Source organism: Bubalus bubalis, chromosome 2 (genome assembly GCF_019923935.1).
Source record: "Bubalus bubalis isolate 160015118507 breed Murrah chromosome 2, NDDB_SH_1, whole genome shotgun sequence".
In the NCBI taxonomy this organism is placed as follows: domain Eukaryota; kingdom Metazoa; phylum Chordata; class Mammalia; order Artiodactyla; family Bovidae; genus Bubalus; species Bubalus bubalis.
In genome coordinates, this window is record NC_059158.1 from 143,537,385 (window position 1) to 143,560,531 (window position 23,147).

Sequence of the window (23,147 nt, forward strand, 5' to 3'; positions counted from 1 at the left end):
ATTTTCTGTATTAAGATCCTTCAGTTGTGACCTTTTCTAATTCATATACCATATTTTAGAGTTTCTGAATCTTTTGACCTTTATAGAAAGGGTTTTCTGTAGTTTATGAGTGTATTCCAACAATGATTTGCCTTCAGTCCACTTATTTAACCTTTAACTAAGTTGATGACTGGTTATCCCATGTGTTTCTTCCTGCTTAAAACCTTTTCTACTGGCAACCAATGACCAGTCTGGTATTTAATTTGCTTCCTTGCTTTTCTTTTTAATTTTGTTCCCTAATTATGTCACAGTACTTTTCCACCAGTAAATCTGGATATATATTTCTCCTTTTTTCTTTAATTTTTATTTTATTTATTATTTATTGATTGATTGCACTGGATCTGTGTTGCTCCACACAGGTGTTCTCTAGTTTTGGTGAGCAAAAGGCTTCTCTTTGTTGTGGTGCGCGGGCTTCTCATTGCAGTGGCTTCTCTTGTTGTAGAGCAAGGGCTCTAGGTGCTTGGGGTTCAGTAGTTGCGGCATGCAGGCTCAGCAGTTGCGGCTCACGGGCTCTAGACATGATGCGCTCAGTAGTTGTGGTGCACGGGCTTAATTGCCCTGCAGCGTGTGGAATGTTCCTGGACTAGGGATCAAACCCGTGTCTCCTGCATTGACAGGTGGATTCTTATCCACTGTACCACAGGAAAGTTCCCATGTTTCTCTTTAACAGCTGCATAGTTTTTTATTCTATGACTCTCTATAAAGTATAATCTGGTTTCCTGTTGATGGACATTTTAGATTGTTTCCTGTTTTACCATGTTAACAGACTTCTGTTAGGAGCTTTTTTTTTTAACACAGATATTTACCTGTCTGTGGTAATACATATGTAGGACATAATTCATGAAATGCAATAGCTCTTCAAAGAGTTTTCATATTTTACATATTAATGGATTTTGCTATATTTTTCTTGAAGCAAGAAAAATGTAAATTTATCTTTTTCCTCTCAGTGTGCAATCAGAAACCTCTCCCAGTGCAGCCTAGTTTTTATTCATTAGGTGTTTATAAAATAGCTGCACGATAAGTCTTATTTCATGGAAACTTTAAAATCATGAAAAGTTTCTTTGCCCACCAAGATTTAATATGTTTAAAGCTGATAGTTTGCACTGACAAAGGCATAGTAGCTCACTGATCGACAGCATTACGTGAGGAAAGACACTTAACATGTCATTGTAACTCGCTTTGACTCAACTGCTTTCTGTGCCAGCATCAGTGTACATAAGAACCATTAATTTTGAAGTCCACACTGATATAATTCATCTCCTGCTATGAAATTTGTCAGAGTTAGAAATTCTGATAAAGAGATACTCTATAAATACTGGGAGCTGAATTCTTTCCATCTACTTAGAAGTTAATTTGCTTTGCGATTTAAATCTTAAAGATCCTAACAGCATTTCTTATAATTTTTTTTTTAAATAATTTTTTTGGAATACAGTTGATTTACAATGTTGTATTAGTTTCTGCTATACAGCAAAGTGAATCAGTTATACATATATCCACTTTTAAAAATTCTTTTCCCATATAGATCATTACAGAGTACTGAGTAGAGTTCTTTGTGCTCTACAGTTGGGCTTTGCTCTTCCCCAGTACCCTTCCTATTCTCTACCAGAAGGCAGTGGGGTGTACTGGGGAGCACTTGGGTTCTGGGGCCAGACCACTTTTAACAGCATTTCTGATATAGTGTTTGAAAATTTGTTTTTATCCAAAAAATATGAAGTCATTTGGTATTCTAGAGATCATACACATTGTCAAGTCAATATCTACTCTTTAATTTCAGTTTCTTATTCTAGCTAAATAGCAGCATCCATCTCATTGGAAATAGTTTTCTGGAATTAAAGTTCAGTTTTTGTTTGTTTGCACCATATAGAGTTAATGAAAAAAAATGTTTTTGCAAAAGCAACCCATTAACTTTGCTTGGGGGGGGAAATGATATGGGACATTATTCTTGGTGTACTTAGGGTCTTTCAAAGTTTCTTATGTGTTCTAATGATTCCCCAAACCCTAGTGTTAGAACCGGAGAAGGCAATGGCACCCCACTCCAGTACTCTTGCTTGGAAAATCCCATGGACAGAGGAGCCTGGTAGGCTGCAGTGCATGAGGTCGTTAAGAGTCTGACACGACTGAGCGACTTCACTTTCACTTTCACTTTCATGCATTGGAGAAGGAAATGGCAACCCACTCCAGTGTTCTTGCCTGGAGAATCCCAGGGACAGAGGAGCCTGGTAGGAGGCCGTCTCTGGGGTTGCACAGAGTCGGACACGACTGAAGTGACTTAGCAGCAACAGCAGCAGTGTCAGAACTGTGCGTGGTACATAGTTGTTGTTCATTTCTCAGTCATGTCTGACTCTTTGTGACTTAGTGGACTGCAGCATGCCAGGCTTCCCTGTCCTTCACCGTCTCCCAGAGCTTGCTCAAACTCATGTCCACTGAGTCGGTGATGCCATCCAACCATCTCATCCTCTGTTGTCGCCTTCTCCTCCTGCCTTCAAGTCTTTCCCAGCATCAGGGTCTTTTCCAATGAGTCAGCTCTTGGCAATAGGTAGCCAAAGTCTCGGAACTATCCAGTACTTTGGCACATAGTTGATGTTCAGTATTTGCTAAACAAATATAGTAGACTCATGGAGAGTATTTAGTTGAGAGGATATAACTTTATTACATTTTATATATGCCTTAAATCAGTTTATATTTTTTCTCTGACCAAATTAAATTAGTAACATGAGTATATTGGTATGTGGAGGATTATTTTATCTTTTTTCCTTTTTTATCTTTCAGCAAATATTTGAATATATCCCTACTCTAGATATACAATGACTCATACTCAGATTAGTTGCGAACCCAGTGTCTGCCCTCCAAATAGTTTGTAATCTAGTTAAGAACATAATCTATTGAAAATGTATCCTCCAAATTTTTATTAAATTACTTTGTCATGAAATAACTGAAACTGTTTCTGATGTAAAGTACTGTTTACCTTTTGACAAATTTTTGCATTCTTAATCTCTTTGCAGATTCTACAGATTTTGCAGTCCCAGTCAGATGCAGCACATCAGATATCTCAACAAGTGGGCTGGCAAGACACCTTAGTTAAGCTTTTTTTAAAAGCAGATTTTGAAAATGGAAATACTCTTCATAAGTACAATAGGGCTATTATAATGAAAGACAATGATAAAAATATATCAGTGGAAGATATGAAGAGGAACTTTGACGAAAAGACAGATGAAGAAAAAATTGCCTCTTTTGCCTCAGCTCATGTGTCTTCAGATGAGTGGAGTTTGGAGGATAGACATTCTCTAGACTCAAACATGCCATTATTTCAAGAAGATAGCTCGATGGGAGAATTATCTTTCAAATCAGAGAATCAAGAAGAATTCTGGCATAATAACCTTTCACCTCTGAGTTTAGATCTCAGTGGAATTGATTCATGTGAACTGAGTGATGGTGGAAGCCAAATGCCAGACAGCCTGCCTAGCACTCCTTCCCCAGTAGAGTCCATGAAGCCATTTCCTGTACAGCCTGACAAAGAAAGCAGCATCACAAATGATGTGGGTTTTAGTGATGACTTCTCTTTACTTGAAAACAAAGAGGTAAGATGCCTTATTTGTCCAAATGTGTTTTTATTTTTATATGTCTAACCGCAGAAATGTGTAATTGTTAATAGCTTCATATATTATTCATGTTCCAAGTCTCATGATTGAAGGTATTAGACACCTAGAAGTCCCACAGTGTTGAGTGTTTTGAGAGCAAAGCCAGTGTCTTATTCCTCTTTACATCTCTGGGGCCTTCCTAGTAAAGTTCTAGGTTCATCCAGACACCTTAAAAATATGTTAAATGATTATAATCTATAAACCTGATAGTTCTGTTTATGTGTTTTTAACAACCCTTCCCTCCAATAATTTAATATTATGTTTATCTTTTTTATAGAGATGTGAGGAGGAGCTTATTCAGTTACTGACCAATATTTTGAGCTGTATAATGTGTAAGGGACTAGAAAAGTCTGATGACGGTACTTGGATTGAACGGGGACAAGTGTTTTCAGCACTAACTAAACCAGGAATATCCAGTGAGCTACTTCGACCATCAGATGAAATAAAACTAGTGTAAGCATTCCGTTAGTGATATCCCCTCTGCTTTTGAAAGTGGGCAGGAGTCTAAAATATTTGTTATTGAACATTTATTCCGTATTCACTGGGTAGGGAGAGAGAAAAGGGGAAGCTTTGTGCTCAGTCCTTTTCCTGTCGCCATTCTAGTGGGATATAGAGAGAAATACAAAGCAAACTCAATGTGAAGAGATTTAAATCTTACATTAATTTGGGTTTGAGGTGATTATACACTCATTGTTTCAGTTGTTTCCTGTAGTATCTAAGGACTTGGTGCTTTGTGTTCTATAGTCTAGCCCAGGTTTGAGTGCTTCCATGCTAAAGGAAGGGAGTAGTGTTTCCATGAAAATTACTCCTCTAAAGCTTTGCGTTCCGGGCATATGGTAGGACACTGTAACAGCAGCACACTACAACAGAATTACTTCCTTGTTTTTGCACAGAGCTAGACTCTGTGTAAGGCATAAGGCTTTCTTCCCTAACATTTCCAATTTCAACTTTAAAAGAAACTTTTAAATATCTCATGGCCAGAATGTGAATTATTTTCATAGCTTTTTTTTTTTTTTAAAGGTCAAGTCAAACCAGTAACTTTTACTCTGCCTTTTAGTTTTAGGTTATATTAAAGATAGATACTCCAGAGATGAAAAAGTGGTTTCATTGTTACTAAAATCCATCCACAATGTCTTATGATACCTGCCAGTGAGAGTTTATCTTTGGAAATACACACCTGTTAATAAATAGCTGGCTTTGCTGTTGCTGTTTTCTTTTCAATTTTTAATGACCTGTTATTTTTATAAGTATAAAGTGGTTTTACTTTGCTTTATACCTAGTTTGCTACAGAAGATGTTAGAATGGGCCGTCACAGAAAACAGAGAAGCAAAAATGAATCCAGTAACTGCTGAAAATGCTTTCCGACTCACACTGATCATACAGGACTTCCTGCAATCAGAGGGACTAGTCAATTCGAACATGTGGACTGAGAAGGTGTGTAACATCTCTTTGAAATCATTTTTTTTTTTGGTAGTGAGAGACTTTATTCAAAGAAAGAAGTTTTATATCCTCACTCAGAGCATTAATATTTAATCAGATGCAATAAACAATGGATAAGATGTGATAAATAGTTACAGATTTTGTTAACTATTGCTAGGATAATTCTTTTGTTTTTTACCAGCTGAATATTGAATCAGCCTTGAAATATTTATGATTTGTATTACTTTTGGGGGAAGCTCATCACAGGTAGATTTAAAAATGGGAATATTTTTATTTCTCAATTTTTCCTTTGTGTTAGCTTTTAGAGGATTTGATGCTGCTCTTCGACAGTCTATCAGTTTGGTATTCTGAAAGTCCAGTATGGGTGAAACTCTCTCAGATTCAAATCCAATTGCTGCTTGGCTTCATTGGAAGGGGTAATTTGCAGGTTTGTCGATTCTTTTACATTATTTTATATACTTAAATGCAACATATGAATTTGTATAATAACTTAATGGCAGTTATGTTTTAGTTTCAAAAATACCACTTTTTACTTTCAAAAATACCACGATTTAACTCTGCTTTCCATTTTGTAGGATTAGAAACAAGCTTAAGAGGCAGCTGGTCAGTTATTTTTTCCCTGATGTTTGTGACTCTGTATAATTTATGGTTTTCTTTTAGAGCATTAATACATAGCTTATATTAGAGGCCGTTACTCACATCATCTGTATTTAGGTAGATTTAAATACAGTACAGCCTGCATAGACTTTTTGTACATGTGCAGTGTAGAGCTTGCATTTTTTTTTGTTTGTTTTGATTTGTTTTGTTTTTCTTTTTATTTTTTTATTGAAGGATAATTGGTTTACAGAATTTTGTTGTTTTCTATCAACCCTCAACATGAATCAGCCATAGGTTGACTGATCTGATCTGATACATATATCCCCTCCCTTTTGAATCTCCCTCCCATCTCCCTCCCCATACCACCCGTCTAGGTTGATACAGAGCCCCTGTTTGAGTTTCCTGAACCATACAGTAAATTCCCGTTGGCTATCTATTTTACATATGGTAATATAAATTTCCGTGTTACTCTTTCCATACATCTCACCCTCTTCTCCCCTCTCCCCATGTCCATAAGTCTATTCTCTATGTCTGTTTCTCCACTGTTGCCCTGTAAATAAATTTTTCTGGACCATTTTTTGAGATAGTGTATATGTGGGTTAGAATACGATATTTATCTTTCTCTTTCTGACTTACTTCACTCTGTATAATAGGTTCTAGGTTCATCCACCTCATCAGAACTGACTCAAATGTGTTCCTTTGTATGGCTGAATATTCCGTTGTGCATATGTACCACAGCTTCTTTATCCATTCATTGGTCAATGGACATCTAGGTTGCTTCCATGTTCTGGCTATTTCAATTGTGTCTTTTTCAATTAGGGCTTGCATTTTTGAGAAAATTATTTTTTAAATTGCTCCTGTCAAAATCTTTTTCTATACTAACACACGACTTCAGTTTTACATTTTTTCATTTCTTTCATTTATTAAGCACTTAGTGAAGACCAAGTGTTAGCTTTGTGCTACGTTTCTGTAATGAAGGTAAATCAAAGATGGACACACAGAATGTTTATTGTTTCTGTTTTAAATTAAAATGTTAAAGGTTAGAGAAGTTCCATGCAGATTTTAGTCTGTCATCTTTCCGTTTACTTGGCTGTTTGTGATTACCTGGGTTGAATTAGTCATGACATGTGTTCCATGGCTATTTCAGTTCAGTTCAGTACATTCACTTAGCTGTGTCCGGCTCTTTGTGACCCCATGAACTGCATGCGGCACACCAGGCTTCCCTGTCCATCACCAACTCCCGGAGCTTGCTCAAACTCATGTCCATCAAATTGGTGATGCCATCCAATCATCTCATCCTCTGTTGTCCCCTTCTCCTCCTGCCCTCAATCTTGCCCAGCATCAGGGTCTTTTCCAGTGAGTCACTTCTTCATATCAGGTGGCCAAAGGATTGGAGTTTCAGCTTCAGCATCAGTCCTTCCAGTGAACATTCAGGACTGATTTCACTGGATGGACTGGTTGAATCTCCTTGCTGTCCAAGGGACTCTCAAGAGTCTTCTCCAACACCACAGTTCAAAAGCATCAATTCTTCAGCGCTCAGTTTTCTTTATAGTCCAACTGTCACATCTATACATGACTACTGGAAAAACCATAGCTTTGACTATTCGGACCTTTGTTGGCAAAGTAATGTCTCTGCTTTTTAATATGCAGTCTTAAGTTATGTCTATGTCATGGCTATTTACCTGGCTATACATTCATTTTTGATATTGGAATTTTAAGTACTTGGGGTATGGGGGTTGTGGTGTGGATGGTTTCTCATACAAACTTGCTATAATATTGATAAGAGCATGAGGATGGTAAAATGCCATACGTTTGCTCTTTTTAAAGAAGGCCAACTTCTTAGTAAGTATTTTTTCCAATCAGAAAAGAAAATATGCTCATTGTAGAAAATACACAAAAAACAGAAAAAAATAGGTAAAACATGCTTTATTCTATAGCCTAAGAAACGATCTCTCAACATCTTAATATTTTTTTCTGTGTATATATATTTTTTGGGAGGTGATGGAAACCATCATATATTTTGATAATTGTGTGTTCTTTTCTATTTTTCTTACAATTATATTAAATTTATTTCCCCATGTTACTAACTTCTTTAAGATAGTGGGCTTTTTCCCTAATCATAAAGGGTAATACATTGTCTTTATAGAAAACATGGAAAATGCAGAAAAGCTCAACAAAACTAGAATTCTGATGTATAAATGATGAACATTTGAATTGTACTGCTTTTAAATACAATTTGAAAATATATGAACAAAGAACTTATATAAAGATTGTTATACTTTTTGTCTAGTAATTCTCCTCTAAAACTGTATTCTAGGTAGTAATATAAAATATCAAGCAATCTTTGTACACATAGATGTTCATTGTAGTTTTCTTTTTCCTCCATGTAGGAATAGAACAAAGAACTTTTTTTGCTTTTTCACTGAAATGAGCCTCAGTTCAGTCGTTCAGTCTTGTCCGACTCTATGACCCCATGAATCTTAGCACGCCAGGCCTCCCTGTCCATCACCAGCTCCCGGAGTTCCCTCAAACTCATGTCCATCGAATTGGTGATGCTATGCAGCCATCTCATCCTCTGTCGTCTCCTCTGACTCACTGAAAAGACCCCCAATCCCTCCCAGCATCAGGGTCTTTTCAGTGAGTCAACTCTTCACATCAGGTGGCCAAAGTATTGGAGTTTCAGCTGTAGCATCAGTCCTTTCAATGAATACTCAGGACTGATCTCCTTTAGGGTGGACTGGTTGGATCTCCTTGCAGTCCAAGGGACTCTCAAGAGTCTTCTCCAACACCACAGTTCAAAAGCATCAATTCTTCGGCACTCAGCTTTCTTCACAGTCCAGCTCTCACATCCATACATGACCACTGAAAAACCATAGCCTTGACAAGACGGACCTTTGCTGGCAAAGTAATGTCTCTGCTTTTCAATATGCTATCTAGGTTGGTCAAAACTTTCCTTCCAAGGAGTAAGCATCTTTTAATTTCATGGCTGCAATCACCATCTGCAGTGATTTTGGAGCCCAGAAAAATAAAGTCTGACACTGTTTCCACTGTTTCCCCATCTATTTCCCATGAAGCGATGGGACCAGATGCCATGATCTTCGTTTTCTGAATGTTGAGCTTTAAGCCAACTTTTTCACTCTCCTCTTTCACTTTCATCAAGAGGCTTTTTAGTTCCTTTTCACTTTCTGCCATAAGGGTGGTGTCATCTGCATGTCTGAGGTTATTGATATTTCTCCCGGCAATCTTGATTCCAGCTTGTGCTATCGCTAGTTTGTTTCCTCCTGCCGCGTAAGAGAGATAAAAACGTTGTGACGCTTGCAGGCTATTTCTTCCATTTGGAGACCCCTGTCCTTCCTGCTTGTTACCCTCTCAGTTTCAGTGTCTGCCCTCTGATGCCCTCTTGCAACACCTACTGTCTTACCTGGGTTTCTCTTAACTTGGACGTGGGGTATCTCTTCACGACTGCTCCAGCAAAGCGCAGCCGCTGCCCTTACCTTGGACGAGGGGTATCTCCTCACGGCCGCCTCTGCTGACCTTGAACATGGAGTAGCTCCTCTCAGCCCTCCTGCGCCCATGCAGCCACCACTCCTTGGATGTGGGGTTGCTCCTCTTGGCTTCTGCCCCTGACCTTGGGCGCAGGGTAGCTCCTATCGGCTGCCGCCCCTGACCTTGGGCGTGGGTAAGTTCCTCTCCGCCACTCCTGCGCCATCGCAGCCTGGCGCTCTTGGCCGCTGCCTCTGACCTCGGAAATGAGCCTGGTGGCTGTTAAAGCCCTTGGAGCCAGCATACTGGGTAGCTAATTGTTTTAGATGTTAGGACTCTGTTTTTCCCCAGTGATAATCACCCTCAGTGTTTTTCTCCTTGGTGAGATATCCAAGGAGAAATAACTGTGTGTTATAATATGTTCACCATTAAATATCCATTGCCTGTCCCATAGTAGGACTCTATGGGAGTCATATTAAATAAATACTTATTAAAGAAATGAAGAGTTGTAGCACTTACAGCTTAGACTTGATTCTATCAACCAGTAGTTAGTGATCTAGAACATTTCTCTCTAGCTGCTTGTTTAATTTCACTCTCTCAGGCTAAAAGCTGATTTCCCTGAGGTCGTGTATGTTTTAAGATTGGGAAAGGAACCCCTTCCCTCATAGGGGATTAAGCATAATTGCCTGCAAAATGAACCTGGCCAGCAAATTTGTTTTATTTGGCTCCTTTATATTATTTAGTTCCCAGCATTTAATTATCAGGAGATTTCACCTAAATGCCAAAATTTCCCAGCATGTCTTTAAAGCAGGACCAAGTAGCTGTTCATTTCTTTAGATGCTGCATATGGTCACCATTTTGTCTGGGTTTCTTCTCCCTCAGTGGTCTTAGCTCATCTAATGGTTCTCTTCACTAGCTGCACGTGAAATCACCTAGAGGAGCTTTCTAAAAATTCCTTTGTGTGCTTTGTGTGGGGCGTCACTCAGTAATTAAGCAGGAAACTAGGGCATTGGTGTTTCTGTCATTTCTCAGGTAACCATAATATAGTACTCCTTATAATGTGAGGGCAGGGGGACCATATCTATGCGTGTGGGGGGTTGGGCAGTGGTATGTAAATCATTGTATTCACTAAAAGTGTCTTTATACTTTTAAATAAACATATAAACTTATAGTTATGTAATACTGTGACACTAGTTAAAAGCAGAGCACTGAATATTGAACTTTTTATGTAGACAGTGTTTTTAAAAACACGTAGCAAATAAGTCTAGAATATTAGCATTGGTGTTTCCTAGAAAATGAGATTTTATGACCTTTTGTCTCACATTTGTTGCCTTCTATCGGATTTACGCTGCTTTAGTCAGATTCAAAGAGTAAAGTGAAGGGGTTTGGGGGAAACCTGAAGAGGGTAGAGATGCTTCACAAGTAGAAGCTTAAGTTAAAAGTAGAAAAGTTAAAATTTTGAGCCATCTTAGAGGTTATTTCCTCAAATGCCGTTTTCTTCTATAAGTCTTCTTTACGGGAAGACTGCTTGAGATCCCTTATTGTTGCCTTGGCCTTCGAAGACCTGTGCATACAACTCAGATGGGTTTTTGGCACGCTTAATTCTTGAAGTCATGTTGGTTTCTAATACTTCCTTTTTTTCCCTCTTGCTTTTCTTTATTTTGAAAGTATTTTGATCCAAGATTGGGATATAGGTAAAGGGGAAAGGAGGCGCTTTTTTTTTTGTTTGTTTATCATTTGTCTTCTTACGGTTTTAAGACCTATATCTTTCTCTAGTCTCAATGAAAGGAGGCCCCTTTGTGACCTAATTTACCTTTCTACAATGAAGTTTGAGGCCAGAGCTTAAGAGTAATATAGAGTATTACTTTGTGTGAGTTTGTGCCCTTAATGTGGCACTCTTGGGGACTCTTCTTCCCAGGTGGCTCATTGGTAAAGAATCTGGCTACCAATGTAGCAGATCCAAGAGTGTGAGATTTGATCCCTAGGTTGGGAAGATCTTGTGGAGAAGGAAATGGCAACCCATTCCAATATCCTTGCTTGGAGAATCCCATGAAGAGAGGAGCCTGGTGGGCTATGGTCCATGGGGTTGCAAAGAGGTGGACACAGCTTAGAGACTGAGCATGCATGCATGTGTCCTAAATGTGTATTTTCTTCGGGACCTTAACTTGGTATCCTATGTACTGTTCTTTATCTGTAAGAATGCTTGTAATTCCAAATAACAGAAATGTCAATACAAGATGACTTAGTTAAGAAGATTCATGTAGTTGAAAATTCCATGGTTAAGATGAGTTCAAGGCATGATTCAGTCAAGGCTCCGGTTGCATTTGTTTGCTGTTCTTGTAGCATTGCTTTCCATCCTGTGCCAGCTTGTCTTAAACTGGCTGCCGTTACCATCACAGAACGGCTGCCAGCAGAAGCTAAGGCTGCATGCTTGCTTGTCCATATTCAGAGAAAGAGAGTGGTTCTTCCTATAGTCCTAGTTGGTAGACATTTCTTCATGGATCTCTTGTGAATACAGACAGTGGATGCCTTTGTGATAAACTGTCTTTTTGATGATGCATGTATAGTAAACAGCTTGAGAAGACAGAGATCATATCTCCCTCCAGACTAAAAGGCAGGTCTGTTTTACTGCCAGTGTGATAAAGATAGTATCTCCCTCCACGGCAATGTTCAGGTACCTTTACTACCCAGGGTAAAAGATTTGGATTCCCTTTGCTTGGGGCTCCTCTCTTATAATGCAGCTGTTGCGTGTGCAGGCATCATCTCCTAATCATTTCTCACCATGGAATTAGTTTGGGAAACAGGGCAAATCCTGATATTCTGCTGCTGCTGCTGCTGCTGCTGCTAAGTTGCATCAGTCGTGTCCGACTCTGTGCAACCCCATAGATGGCAGCCCACCAGGCTCCTCTATCCCAGGGATTCTCCAGGCAAGAACACTGGAGCTGTTCCTTCTCCAGTGCATGAAAGTGAAAAGTGAAAGTGAAGTCGCTCAGTCATGTCCTACTCTTCACGACCTCATGGACTGTAGCCTACCAGGCTCCTCCGTCCATGGGATTCTCCAGGCAAGAGTACTGGAGTGGGATGCCATTGCCTTCTCTGTCTGATATTCTGGTTATTGCTAATGCTGTAGATCATTGTTTCTGTTCCAGGAGTCTCATTCTTCTGCCTGCGTCTGTGAAACTATGGTAAACTAACTTGTTAGCTTGAAGGTGAGGTAGTATCCAAGCCCTTTCACTGTTCTTTACAGTTACTGTATAAAAGTTCTGTCATTGCACTAATAAAGCTGTACCTGACCTGAATGAATCTATGTGACAAATAAAATGACATGAGTTGACTGAGAGATGAGTTACCTGAACCAGTCACTGTAGCAAGGGGTTGGATATTCTGTTTGGCTTATATCTTTTAGGGCCTAAGTTGGAACTAGAGATGGAATCATCCCCCACTTCTTGCAAACTATAAGAAGGAGTAGAGTGGATGTTGGGGTGATTAATTGTCAACTTTTAACTTTTCTGTGTATTCCATGGGTTACTTTTATAATTTATTTTAAAAAACAACTTCAAGAAGAGCCAAAGAACTTTGCTATCACTAAATATCTGCTTTATTTTACTGTTTTCCTCCAGGTTTGTGCAGTGGCATCTGCTAAACTAAACACCCTTCTTCAGACCAAAGTGATTGAAAATCAGGATGAAGCATGTTACATTTTAGGGAAGCTGGAACATGTTCTAAGTCAGTCAATCAAGGAACAGACTGAAATATATTCATTTCTGATTCCCCTTGTCCGTACCCTAGTTTCTAAAATTTATGAACTTCTCTTCATGAACTTGCATCTGCCTTCTTTACCTTTGACTAATGGTAGTGCTTCATTTTTTGAAGATTTTCAAGAATATTGCAGTTCAAATGAATGGCAAGTTTACATTGAAAAATATGTAAGTTTTATCTTTATTGAGTGAGGTTTTTGTCTACTAAAGTATCATTTTTATGGAAGCATATAGTAAATTTTGTGTATATATATTTTTTATAAGATTGTACCTTATATGAAGAAATATGAAACCCATACGTTTTATGATGGTCATGAGAGCATGGCACTTTATTGGAAAGATTGTTATGAGGCCTTAATGGTGAATATGCATAAGCGAGACCGGGATGGGGGAGAAAGCAAGCTCAAGTTTCAGGTAAAAATTATTAGATGTTTTAATATTTGTTTTTTTATGTTGATTTCAAGCAGTTAATGTTCAAATGAGAGTAATAAGAAGCCTGAACTTTGAAAACAAACAGTATTTCTTACTGTTTGTCAGAAAATTATTTCAGAATTAGAAGAAAAGAACTGAAAAGTAGCAATTTAAAAATTAATATCAAAATGTTCTAAGCACAGTGATTATGTAAAATGTCTATTAAGCTGATAAGGTATCTCTAAGGAGGCTGAGTATATACCAGTGCTTAGAGGGTAATTTATACAAAGTACTTATACTAAAAAAGAAGAAAGACCTCAAATTAATAAGTTCATTTCATCCTAAGAAACTTGAAAAAGTAAGGTAATCTACTGTTATATTTTTTTCGCCTGTGCTGCACCTTTTGTAGGATCTCAGTTGCCCCACCAGGGACTGAATCCCCACCATCACAGTGAAAGCACCGAGTCCTAACCCGTGGACCAGCAAGGAATTCCCTACATTAGTTTTTAAATAAGAAATTATTAAAGAGCATAAAGTAATGAAAATGAAATCAGAAAAGCAATAGAGAAAGCCAATGAAACCAAAATCTGCTTCTTTAAAATATCAGTAAAATTGATAGACTTGTAGCCAAATTGAGGGGGGGGAAAAGGGGGAAACAGTACTCCTACCAGAAATTAATTACCACTGACCTCACAGACATCAACATGCTAATTGGATTATTTCAGCCAATCTGTGCACATAAATAAGATGCTTTAAATGTAATTGATCAGTTTTTTCACAAATACAAATTTCCAAAAATAATTCAATAATAAGTAAATAACTTGGATAGTCCTCTATCTCTTAAAGAAATTGAATTTATAGTTAAATAGCTTCCCTTGTGACTCATCTGGTAAAGAATCCGCCAGCAATGCAGGAGACCTGGGTTTGATCTCTGGGTTGGGAGGATCCCCTGGAGAAGGGAATGGCTATCCACTCCAGTATTCTGGCCTGGAGAATTCCATGGTCTGTATAGTCCATGAAGTCGCAAAGAACTGGACATGACTGAGCAACTTTCACTTCACTTCACCTTCCAAAACAGAAAACTCTAGACCCAGATGGTTTCACTGGCAAATTTTACCAAATATTTAATAGAGAAATTAGACCAGTTCTTCAGAGTCTGTTTAGAAAATAGAAAAGTGGCATAACTTCCCACCTCATTATATAATGGCAGTATTACCCTCACATTGAAACCATACAAAAACAGTATAAGAAAACTGAAGACAGTATCCCTTTTGGAACATAGATATAAACCAAATCTAGCAATGTATAATAAAATAACATCACGACCGGGATAGTTTATCTTATAAATGCAAGGCTGATTCAACATTTGATAATCATTTGATAATCAGTCATATTAATAAACTTATCAAAAAAAGGCATATGATCATATCCGTAGATGCAACATTTGGCAAAATTCATCATCCATTTATGATCAGGTTTTAGCAAACTAGGAATTGAAGGGAAGACCCAAATCTCTACAAAAATCCTACAACTGGCTTCATATTTAATGATGAAAAACTGAGTGTTTTGCCCATTAAGGGTGAAATGTTCACTTTCATGCTTCTTTGTATTGTATTGTATTGTAGCAAATTCAGTAAGAATAGAAAAAGAAATAAAAGACATATTGGGAAAGAAGAAATAAAGCTATTTACAGATCGCATGATTATCTGTGATCAATATACAAAATTTAATCATATTTCTATACAGTAGCAATAAGCAATTGGAAACTGAAATTTAAAAAAAAATACTCTTTACAGTAAGACTAAAAAGAATGAGGTAGTTAGATACCAGTCTAACAAAATATGTACAGAATATATATGCTAAAAACTGCAAAACACAGATGAAACAAAGAAGATCAAATAAAAATAAAGCTTTATTTCATAACTTAAGCATAAAAAGAAACATTTGTAATCCACTACTACTAACATTTTGCTGTGTTATCTTTCCTGTGTTTTTATGTATATATTTGGTTTAAGTGAAATGATAGTTTCATTTGCTACTACTTTAACTTAAAATGTGTCATGAGTATTTTCCCATGCCATTAAATGGCTAATATTCCATAATTGTATATATTAGAAAATTTAAACTTATTTCCTAGTTTTAGAAATTTCCTAATTTACGAATTTTTTCTTTATTATGGCTATTACTGATCATCTCTCTAGTCATATTTTTGTGTTTATCCAGAATGACTTCCCTAGAATAAGTAGAATTACTGGTACGTAGCAATTATGATCAGAGAAGGCAATGGCACCCCACTCCAGTACTCTTGCCTGGAAAATCCCATGGACGGAGGAGCCTGGTAGCCTGCAGTCCATGAGGTCACTAGGAGTCGGGCACGACTGAGCAGCTTCACTTTCACTTTTCACTTTCATGCATTGGAGAAGGAAATGGCAACTCACTCCAATATTCTTGCCTGGAGAATCCCAGGGACAGAGGAGCTTAGTGGGCTGCCGTCTATGGGGTTGCACAGAGTTGGACACGACTGAAGCGACTTAGCAGCAGTAGCAGCAGCAGCAATTATGATAATAATTATTATTGTATTTCCCTCATAGAAGTTCTACCAGTTATTATTCCAACCATTCTTTTCTCTGTAATTTCACCCTTCGCTTCTAGAAAAACCTAATTTATGTGCTCGAATATCCTCATGTGCTCAAATTGCAAAGCTGTGAAATTGATGTTTAATTATCATGGAATTCTCATGACTTCTTCAGTTGTCACAGCAATGATCTGTTTTAAATATTTGGTAACACTGTATCCCAAATCATTGATATCCTATAAATCTAGCAGTAATTACAGTAATAATTATAATAATAAGTAATTTATTGAAAGCTTGCTACTTTTCTTCTGCTGCTGCTGCTGCTGCTGCTGCTAAGTCGCTTCAGTCGTGTCCGACTCTGTGCGACCCCATAGACAGCAGCCCACCAGGCTCCCCTGTCCCTGGGATTCTCCAGGCAAGAACACTGGAGTGGGTTGCCATTTCCTTCTCCAATGCATGAAAGTGAAAAGTGAAAGTGAAGTCACTCAGTCGTGTCCTACTCTTTGCAACCCCATGGACTGCAGCCTACCAGGCTCCTCCGTCCATGGGATTTTCCAGGCAAGAGTACTGGAGTGGGGTGCCATTGCCTTCTCCGTGCTACTTTTCTAGCCTATATTAAACACATGACAATTATTGTCAACCTCAACTTACAGGTAATGATACTGAGCCTCAGAGAATTAAGTAGGTAAGATTTGTACTGAGGTCTAGCTCCAAAGCTTGTATTCTCAACCATATAGTACAGTATTAACTCTTTAAAAGATGCTGGTAGGGACTTCCTTGATGGTCCAGTGGTTTAGGCTCTGTGCTTCCACTGCACAGGCTCAGGCTTGATCCCACATGGAAACTAAAATCCCCCAAGTTGCGTAGCGTTAACCAAAAAAGATAAGTAAAAGATGTCTTTTAAATCCATGTCTTTAACCATTCGTTTTAATGTAATTCACTGTTGATTTGTTTGAAACAAGTTGAATACTGTTTTAGTTCCTAATATTTCTTAATCAATGTCAGTGTGAGGTAGGTAAACCAGGCTTCCGTGCTCAGTCAGTCAGTTGTGTCTGACTCTTTTCAACCAACCCCATGGACTGCCAGGCTCCTCTGTCCATAGAATTTTCCAGGCAAGAATACCGGAATGGGTTGCTATTTCTTCCTCCAGGAGATCTTCCGCACCCAGGGATCAAACCCATGTCTCCTGTATTGGCAGGCAGATTCTTTACCACTCTGCCACCTGGGAAGTCCTAAACCAGGCTTACCTCTTGTCTTTCTGAAAACTTTAGAATTTTAATTTCAGGGTTTAGAGTTATATCTTGGTAGAACTTATTACCAGAATCTTATTTTATCCTGAAAACTGGAATAGGTATGTGAATTCATTTGCTAGAGAGGATGCTATTCTGAGAGAAGCACTCCTGAATGATGGAATTTTTCATTGTGAGAGATTTACTCCTATAGGTGTCTTTTGTCTTCAGCACTGCCTTTCAGGCCATCAGTGTGGAATGTGGTCCTCTTACTTTATTTGACTTGAGTCAGATTCCAGATGCCTTATAAATCAAAAAATCCCCAAAGAAAATCATTTTACTTGATGGGATGCAGTTAATAATTCTAAGTCTTAAATAATCTGATTTTGAGACACCTTACAGTTTTGAAGTTCTTCACATATTTATTATTGGCTTGTTATTTTCTTATATTAAAAAAACAAGTATTATAGCTAGTGATATTAATGATTCTAATGGAATAAGAAAATCATGTTGGTTGCCAGCTTCTTTCTTTTCATTTTATGATTTTATTGAGTCAGATTTCTAAAATTATGACATTCAAATTTAAACATGCCTCTCAATACATGATTCGGTGCTCTTATTTATTGCTCTTTCTTTCAGGAGTTTTTTGTGGAGCCATTTAATCGAAAAGTACGCCAGGAGAACTTGAGGTATAATAACATGCTGAAACAACTTAGCAGTCAGCAGTTAGCCACTCTGAGACGCTGGAAGGCAGTGAAGCTTTATCTTACATGTGAAAGGGGACCTTGGGCTAAAAGGTAGGATTAGCTGTCATTCATTAAATACAACTCTGATCTAGAACTTCATGAACTCTCCAATGACCTCTCCAATCCAATTTTTACAAGATTGCTTTTAATTAATTTGCTTGTCTTTTATGAATTATAGGTTTGGTAAGTGTAGAGCTTTGTGTTTATATGTTTTTCACTGTGGAGTTGTTTCCTTTACTCTTACCCTTTAATGTAGAATTTGTTTTGAATCCATTTACTTCTGTCTTCCTGACACTACCTCTTTGAGCTAGGGTTAGTGATGCTATGTGTTTAAACATTTTACTATTTCTTTACTTGATCAGTCATTTTTGTTTTGCTGAATTATATTACATACACATATTTTTAACAGCCCTTTTTTATTCTAGTAAAATACACAATATAAAATTTTCTCTTTTAACTGCTTTAAAATGTATAATTTAGTGACAGTAAGTACATTTCTAATGTTGTGTAATCAGCTTGAGATGAGAGCACTGTCCAGCTTGAGAACCTTTTCATCACCTGAAAAAGAAACCCTGGAACCAGTAATAGTCACTGCCTGTTAACTCTTCCCCTGATCCCTGGTAACTGCTTGTCTGCTTTCTGTCTCTATGGATTTACCTATTCTGGGTATTTCATATAAGTGAAATCATACAATAGGTGGCCTTTTGTGCCACTTCTTTCACTTAGCATAGTGTTTTCCTTTTGTTGTAGTATGTGTTAGTACTTTCTTTCCTTTTTATGACTGAATAATACTCCATTGTATGAAATGGATGATGGATATTTGGGTTGTTTTCTTTGTGGCTGTTGTGAATAGTGGGCTTTCCAGTTGCTCAGTGGTAAAGAATCTGCCAGGAGCCACTGGGGATACAGGTTCAATTCCTGGGTTGGGGAGATCCCCTGGAGGAGAAAATGGCAACCCACTGCAATATTCTTGCCAGGATAATCCAATGGACCGAGAAGCCTGGCAGGCTCTAGTCTATGGGGTTGCAAAGAGTTGGACACGACTGAGCACACACATATTGTGAATAGTATTGCTGTAAACGTTTGTGACCAAGTGTATGCTTCAACTCCCGTTTCTAGTTTTCTTGGTCGTATACCTGCAGGCAGCATTGCTATGTTAATTCTGTATTTAACTTACTGAAGAATTGCATAACAGTTTTTCATAGCAGCTGCCCCATTCCTATCAGCAGTGCTTGAAGGTTCCGGATTCTCTGCAACCTTACTATGATACTTGTCTTAAAAAAATTTTTTTTTAAATTATGGTCATCAGTTGGTTATACAGTGGTATTTTATGATTTTGTTGCATTTCCCTAATGACTAATGACATCGGTATCTTTTCATATACTTGTTGACCGTCTATATATGTTCTTTAGAGAAATGTATAAGTCCTTTATTTTTTTTCTTTGTCCATTTTTAACTTGGATTGTTTGATTTTTTTGTGGTTGAATTGTAAGAGTTCCTTTTATTTTCTCGATAATAGGCCTTTATTGGATATATTGTCTATAAATATATAGGTTGTCTTTTCACTTTCCTGATAAGTGGTCTTTGGTGCATAAAGACTTTAAGTTTACATCAAGTTTATCTGTTTCTTTTGTTGCTTATGTTATTGATATCATATTTAAGAAACCATTTTCAAATCCAAAGTCATGAAGATTTACTCCTGTGTTTCCCCTAAGAGCTTTAACTCATATTTAGATCTCTGATACATTTGTAATTATATTATCTTTATTTGTAGTAAAACTATTATTTTATTTTGAAAACTGTATTTTGAATAAACTCATATATAGCTAGTTAAGAAATTCCTTGTAACAGTGAAAGAGTAAAATATATCAAGCTATAAGTCTGAAGATTTCTGTTCAAATCTTATTTCTGATGTCTGTAAACTCCATGGCATCTTAGGCAAGTAATTTAGCCTGTCTTAGATTCCTTAGGTATTAACTGTTGATATGCATACTAACATTGGTTTTTTTCCTCAGGATTGTTTGGGTCAAATGAGATACGAATGTGGATGCTTTTATAAAATGATGCCAAAGAAACGTAAAATACATGTTACTTTTTTACTTTGTTTCAATCAGCTGACCTTTTGTAATTTTAAACTAAAATAATTTTATTTGTTTACTTGTGAATATTCATAGGCAACAAAATCCAATTCACTGGAAACTAGCTAATGTAGAAAATTATTCCCGCATGAGACTTAAATTGGTGCCAAATTATAATTTCAAAACCCACGAAGAAGCTAGTGCTTTGAGAGATAATCTAGGTGAGTTTCAATGGCTGTTTAATTATCTATTGCAGAGAATGAGAGTGGTGGTAGGGGTTGGTAATTGTTTTTATTAATTGTTTGAAAATTGTTTGTTTTTGAGAGAGGGTGATGTTTTATAATTGATATTTAAATGGCTGTCTATGTTGCCTTTGTCAAATCTTAGTCAAATCTAAAATGACTTCCAGTTTCAGTTGATGTTTGAAGTTTTTCAAAGAAAAATATAAACTCATAAAATTATACAGCAGTTGGTGTGAAATGTGTTGTCTCTGTATCCATTATGTTATAGTAAAATACGGTACTTTAACCTGAGCCTTTTGCCTTCTGAAACTGAAGCTAATCTTAAATATATATCGAATTCTTAGCAACTCTTTAGGTCCTTCTTTTATGACATAGTCTTCTTATAGAACTCCAGACATTTTAGTATCTAGATGGGTCAATGCCTTTTTTTCTAGAAAAAAAAGTGTGTTTAAAAACATGTAGCCTAGCAGTATATCAAAACAGATTTTAAAGAGTGTCTATAATTCTTTAGGAAGCCCTTCCTTTATAAGCCCTTCCTTTATGAGACTTGCCTGGTGGCTCAGATGGTAAAGTGTCTGCTTGCAATGCAGGAGACCTGGATTCGACCCCTGGGTTGGGAAGATCCCCTGGAGAAGGAAATGGCAACCCACTCCAGTACTCTTGCCTGGAAAATCCCATGGACAGAGGAGCCTGGTAGTCCATGGGGTCACAAAGAGTCCGACATGACTGAGCGACTTCACTTTGACTTTCCTTTATAACCATCTGACTTGACAAATCCTTTTCTTTTTGAAGAAGGGTCCCTGAAATACCCAAAATATTAAAAGTCATGTGTATACTAAATTGTAGTTACTTTACCAAAGCTAGTCATGCATCTTGTGTTTAATGACTAAGTTATAGATAAAATGAGTACCAGTTTTTTAATCTTATTTTTTTTTAATTGCCATAATAAATTAGCCCATACAGTAAGTGCCATAAAAATGAGAGCTATCATGCCTGCCATTTCAAATCTTACATTCTGAAATAAATGAGACTCAGTAATTTTCCTTAATGTAAAATAATGGCCTTTTCCCTGGTACAAACACTAACTTTGAGAATCTCTTATATAGGAATGGTCACTTGCATACAAGCTTGTCCTCCCTGTTTGTGTCCTGAGACTATTATACTTTTCTACCTCTTGAAATTTTATACTTGTCACTGAGAAAACATCTTTTGGTGAATGACTTCAATTTAGTAACACTTAAGGAATAGTATTCTCTATTTTTCTTCATTTTTGTCAGGAAATATCACTCCAGGAAATTCCTTGTCCCTTTCCTGTCCTTCTTCATCCCTCTTAACACATGTACACAGATATAATTTTGTTTCTTCTTCTTGGTTGCCATTGTTTTAAGTTCAGGAAGACCAGTGTCCTTTCTCTTTCTCCATCTCTTTCTCTCTTTATCTAATTTTCAAAATTATCCCAGGTACAATGGTGATAATAAAATTGTACAGAAGTAAGAAATCACACATTTCAAAGTGAAATTGGTAATAATAGAAAACCAGTGGTATCAGTCTTTAAAACTTTTAAAGTTCTCTGAAGCTTACTTCAGTGTTTTACCTACTCCATATGTTTGTCTATAAGTATTTTCATCAATATTATTCTGTTATATCAGATTATATAGACTTGTATGTGATCAAAGTGGTCAAAACAGATTTATAAAGGAAAAATGCAACTGTACATTAGGTTAATTCAGTTTGTGTGTCAGCAAGGATACCATTTGAGAAACTGAGCAGTTTTGTTGTCTTTATAATGTTTTGTTATTTAGCATGAATTATTTTTATTTTCTAAATATGAAATGCCTATATACATAGTTAAACATATGAATTTGTTCTAGTCCTATCTATAAATTATGCATATATTTTCATTACTACTCTTATGCCACTCAGATAATTCAGAGGTAAATGTACAGTAAGGATAGCTACCATTTATTTTATGTGTAATGTGATGTATCTCCATTTCACAGTTACAGAAACATAGGTTCAGACGGGTCATATGGTTAATAAATGGAAGTTGAATTTAGGTTTACCACTTCACAACCCATGTTCTTTCCATTGCACTGGCCCAGCCTTCTTACATAATGCATAGTTCATTACATTTGTGGCATATATATGTATCAGAATTATCTATTCTATGTACTCCAGAAAGAAACACTTCAGAATGGCCTATGTATTATCCTGCAGTCAATAATAATTTTTCACATTCTTTCTTAATATTTCTATAGTACAAATGCACAGTAAGGATAATTCTATTGAATTAATGTAGTGAGAATAACACTTACTTATTGGCATGCTTTAGAAGTAAATATGGTTAAAGAGATTACTTGGCCTATTTCTGAAACATAAATAATACCATCATTAAAAACAAATACCATTTTAAAAACATTTATTCCTTTTGTTATATGTATAATAATTTAAAAACATCCGTTAAGCAGCATCAGTTCAGTTTAGTTCAGTCGCTCAGTCGTGTCCGACTCTTTGCAACCCCATGAATCGCAGCATGCCAGGCCTCCCTGTCCATCACCAACTCCCGGAGTTCACTCAGACTCACGTCCATCGAGTCAGTGATGCCATCCAGCCATCTCATCCTTTGCTGTCCCCTTCTCTTCCTGCCCCCAACCCCTCCCAGCTTCAGAGTCTTTTCCAATGAGTCAACTCTTCTCATGAGGTGGCCAAAGTACTGGAGTTTCAGCTTTAGCATCATTCCTTCCAAAGAAATCCCAGGGCTGAACTCCTTCAGAATGGACTGGTTGGATCTCCTTGCAGTCCAAGGGACTCTCAAGAGTCTTCTCCAACACCACAGTTCAAAAGCATCAATTCTTCGGCACTCAGCCTTCTTCACAATCCAACTCTCACATTTGTACATGACCACTGGAAA

The 23,147-nt window shown here is 37.2% G+C and overlaps 1 protein-coding gene across 6 annotated transcripts in view; it reads left to right on the top strand.

Moving 5' to 3' along the window:
• NBEAL1 (neurobeachin like 1) overlaps positions 1-23,147 on the top strand; it is a 155,681-nt gene that overhangs the window by 82,212 nt on the left and 50,322 nt on the right. For all 6 annotated transcript variants that reach the window (XM_025278024.2, XM_025278019.2, XM_025278018.2 and 3 more), the window contains 8 exons: positions 3,042-3,617; positions 3,955-4,130; positions 4,958-5,111; positions 5,416-5,544; positions 12,818-13,123; positions 13,220-13,369; positions 17,810-17,967; positions 20,091-20,215. In XM_025278024.2, coding sequence (XP_025133809.1) covers positions 3,042-3,617; positions 3,955-4,130; positions 4,958-5,111; positions 5,416-5,544; positions 12,818-13,123; positions 13,220-13,369; positions 17,810-17,967; positions 20,091-20,215 — 1,774 coding nt within the window. The remainder of the gene's footprint in view (positions 1-3,041; positions 3,618-3,954; positions 4,131-4,957; positions 5,112-5,415; positions 5,545-12,817; positions 13,124-13,219; positions 13,370-17,809; positions 17,968-20,090; positions 20,216-23,147) is intronic.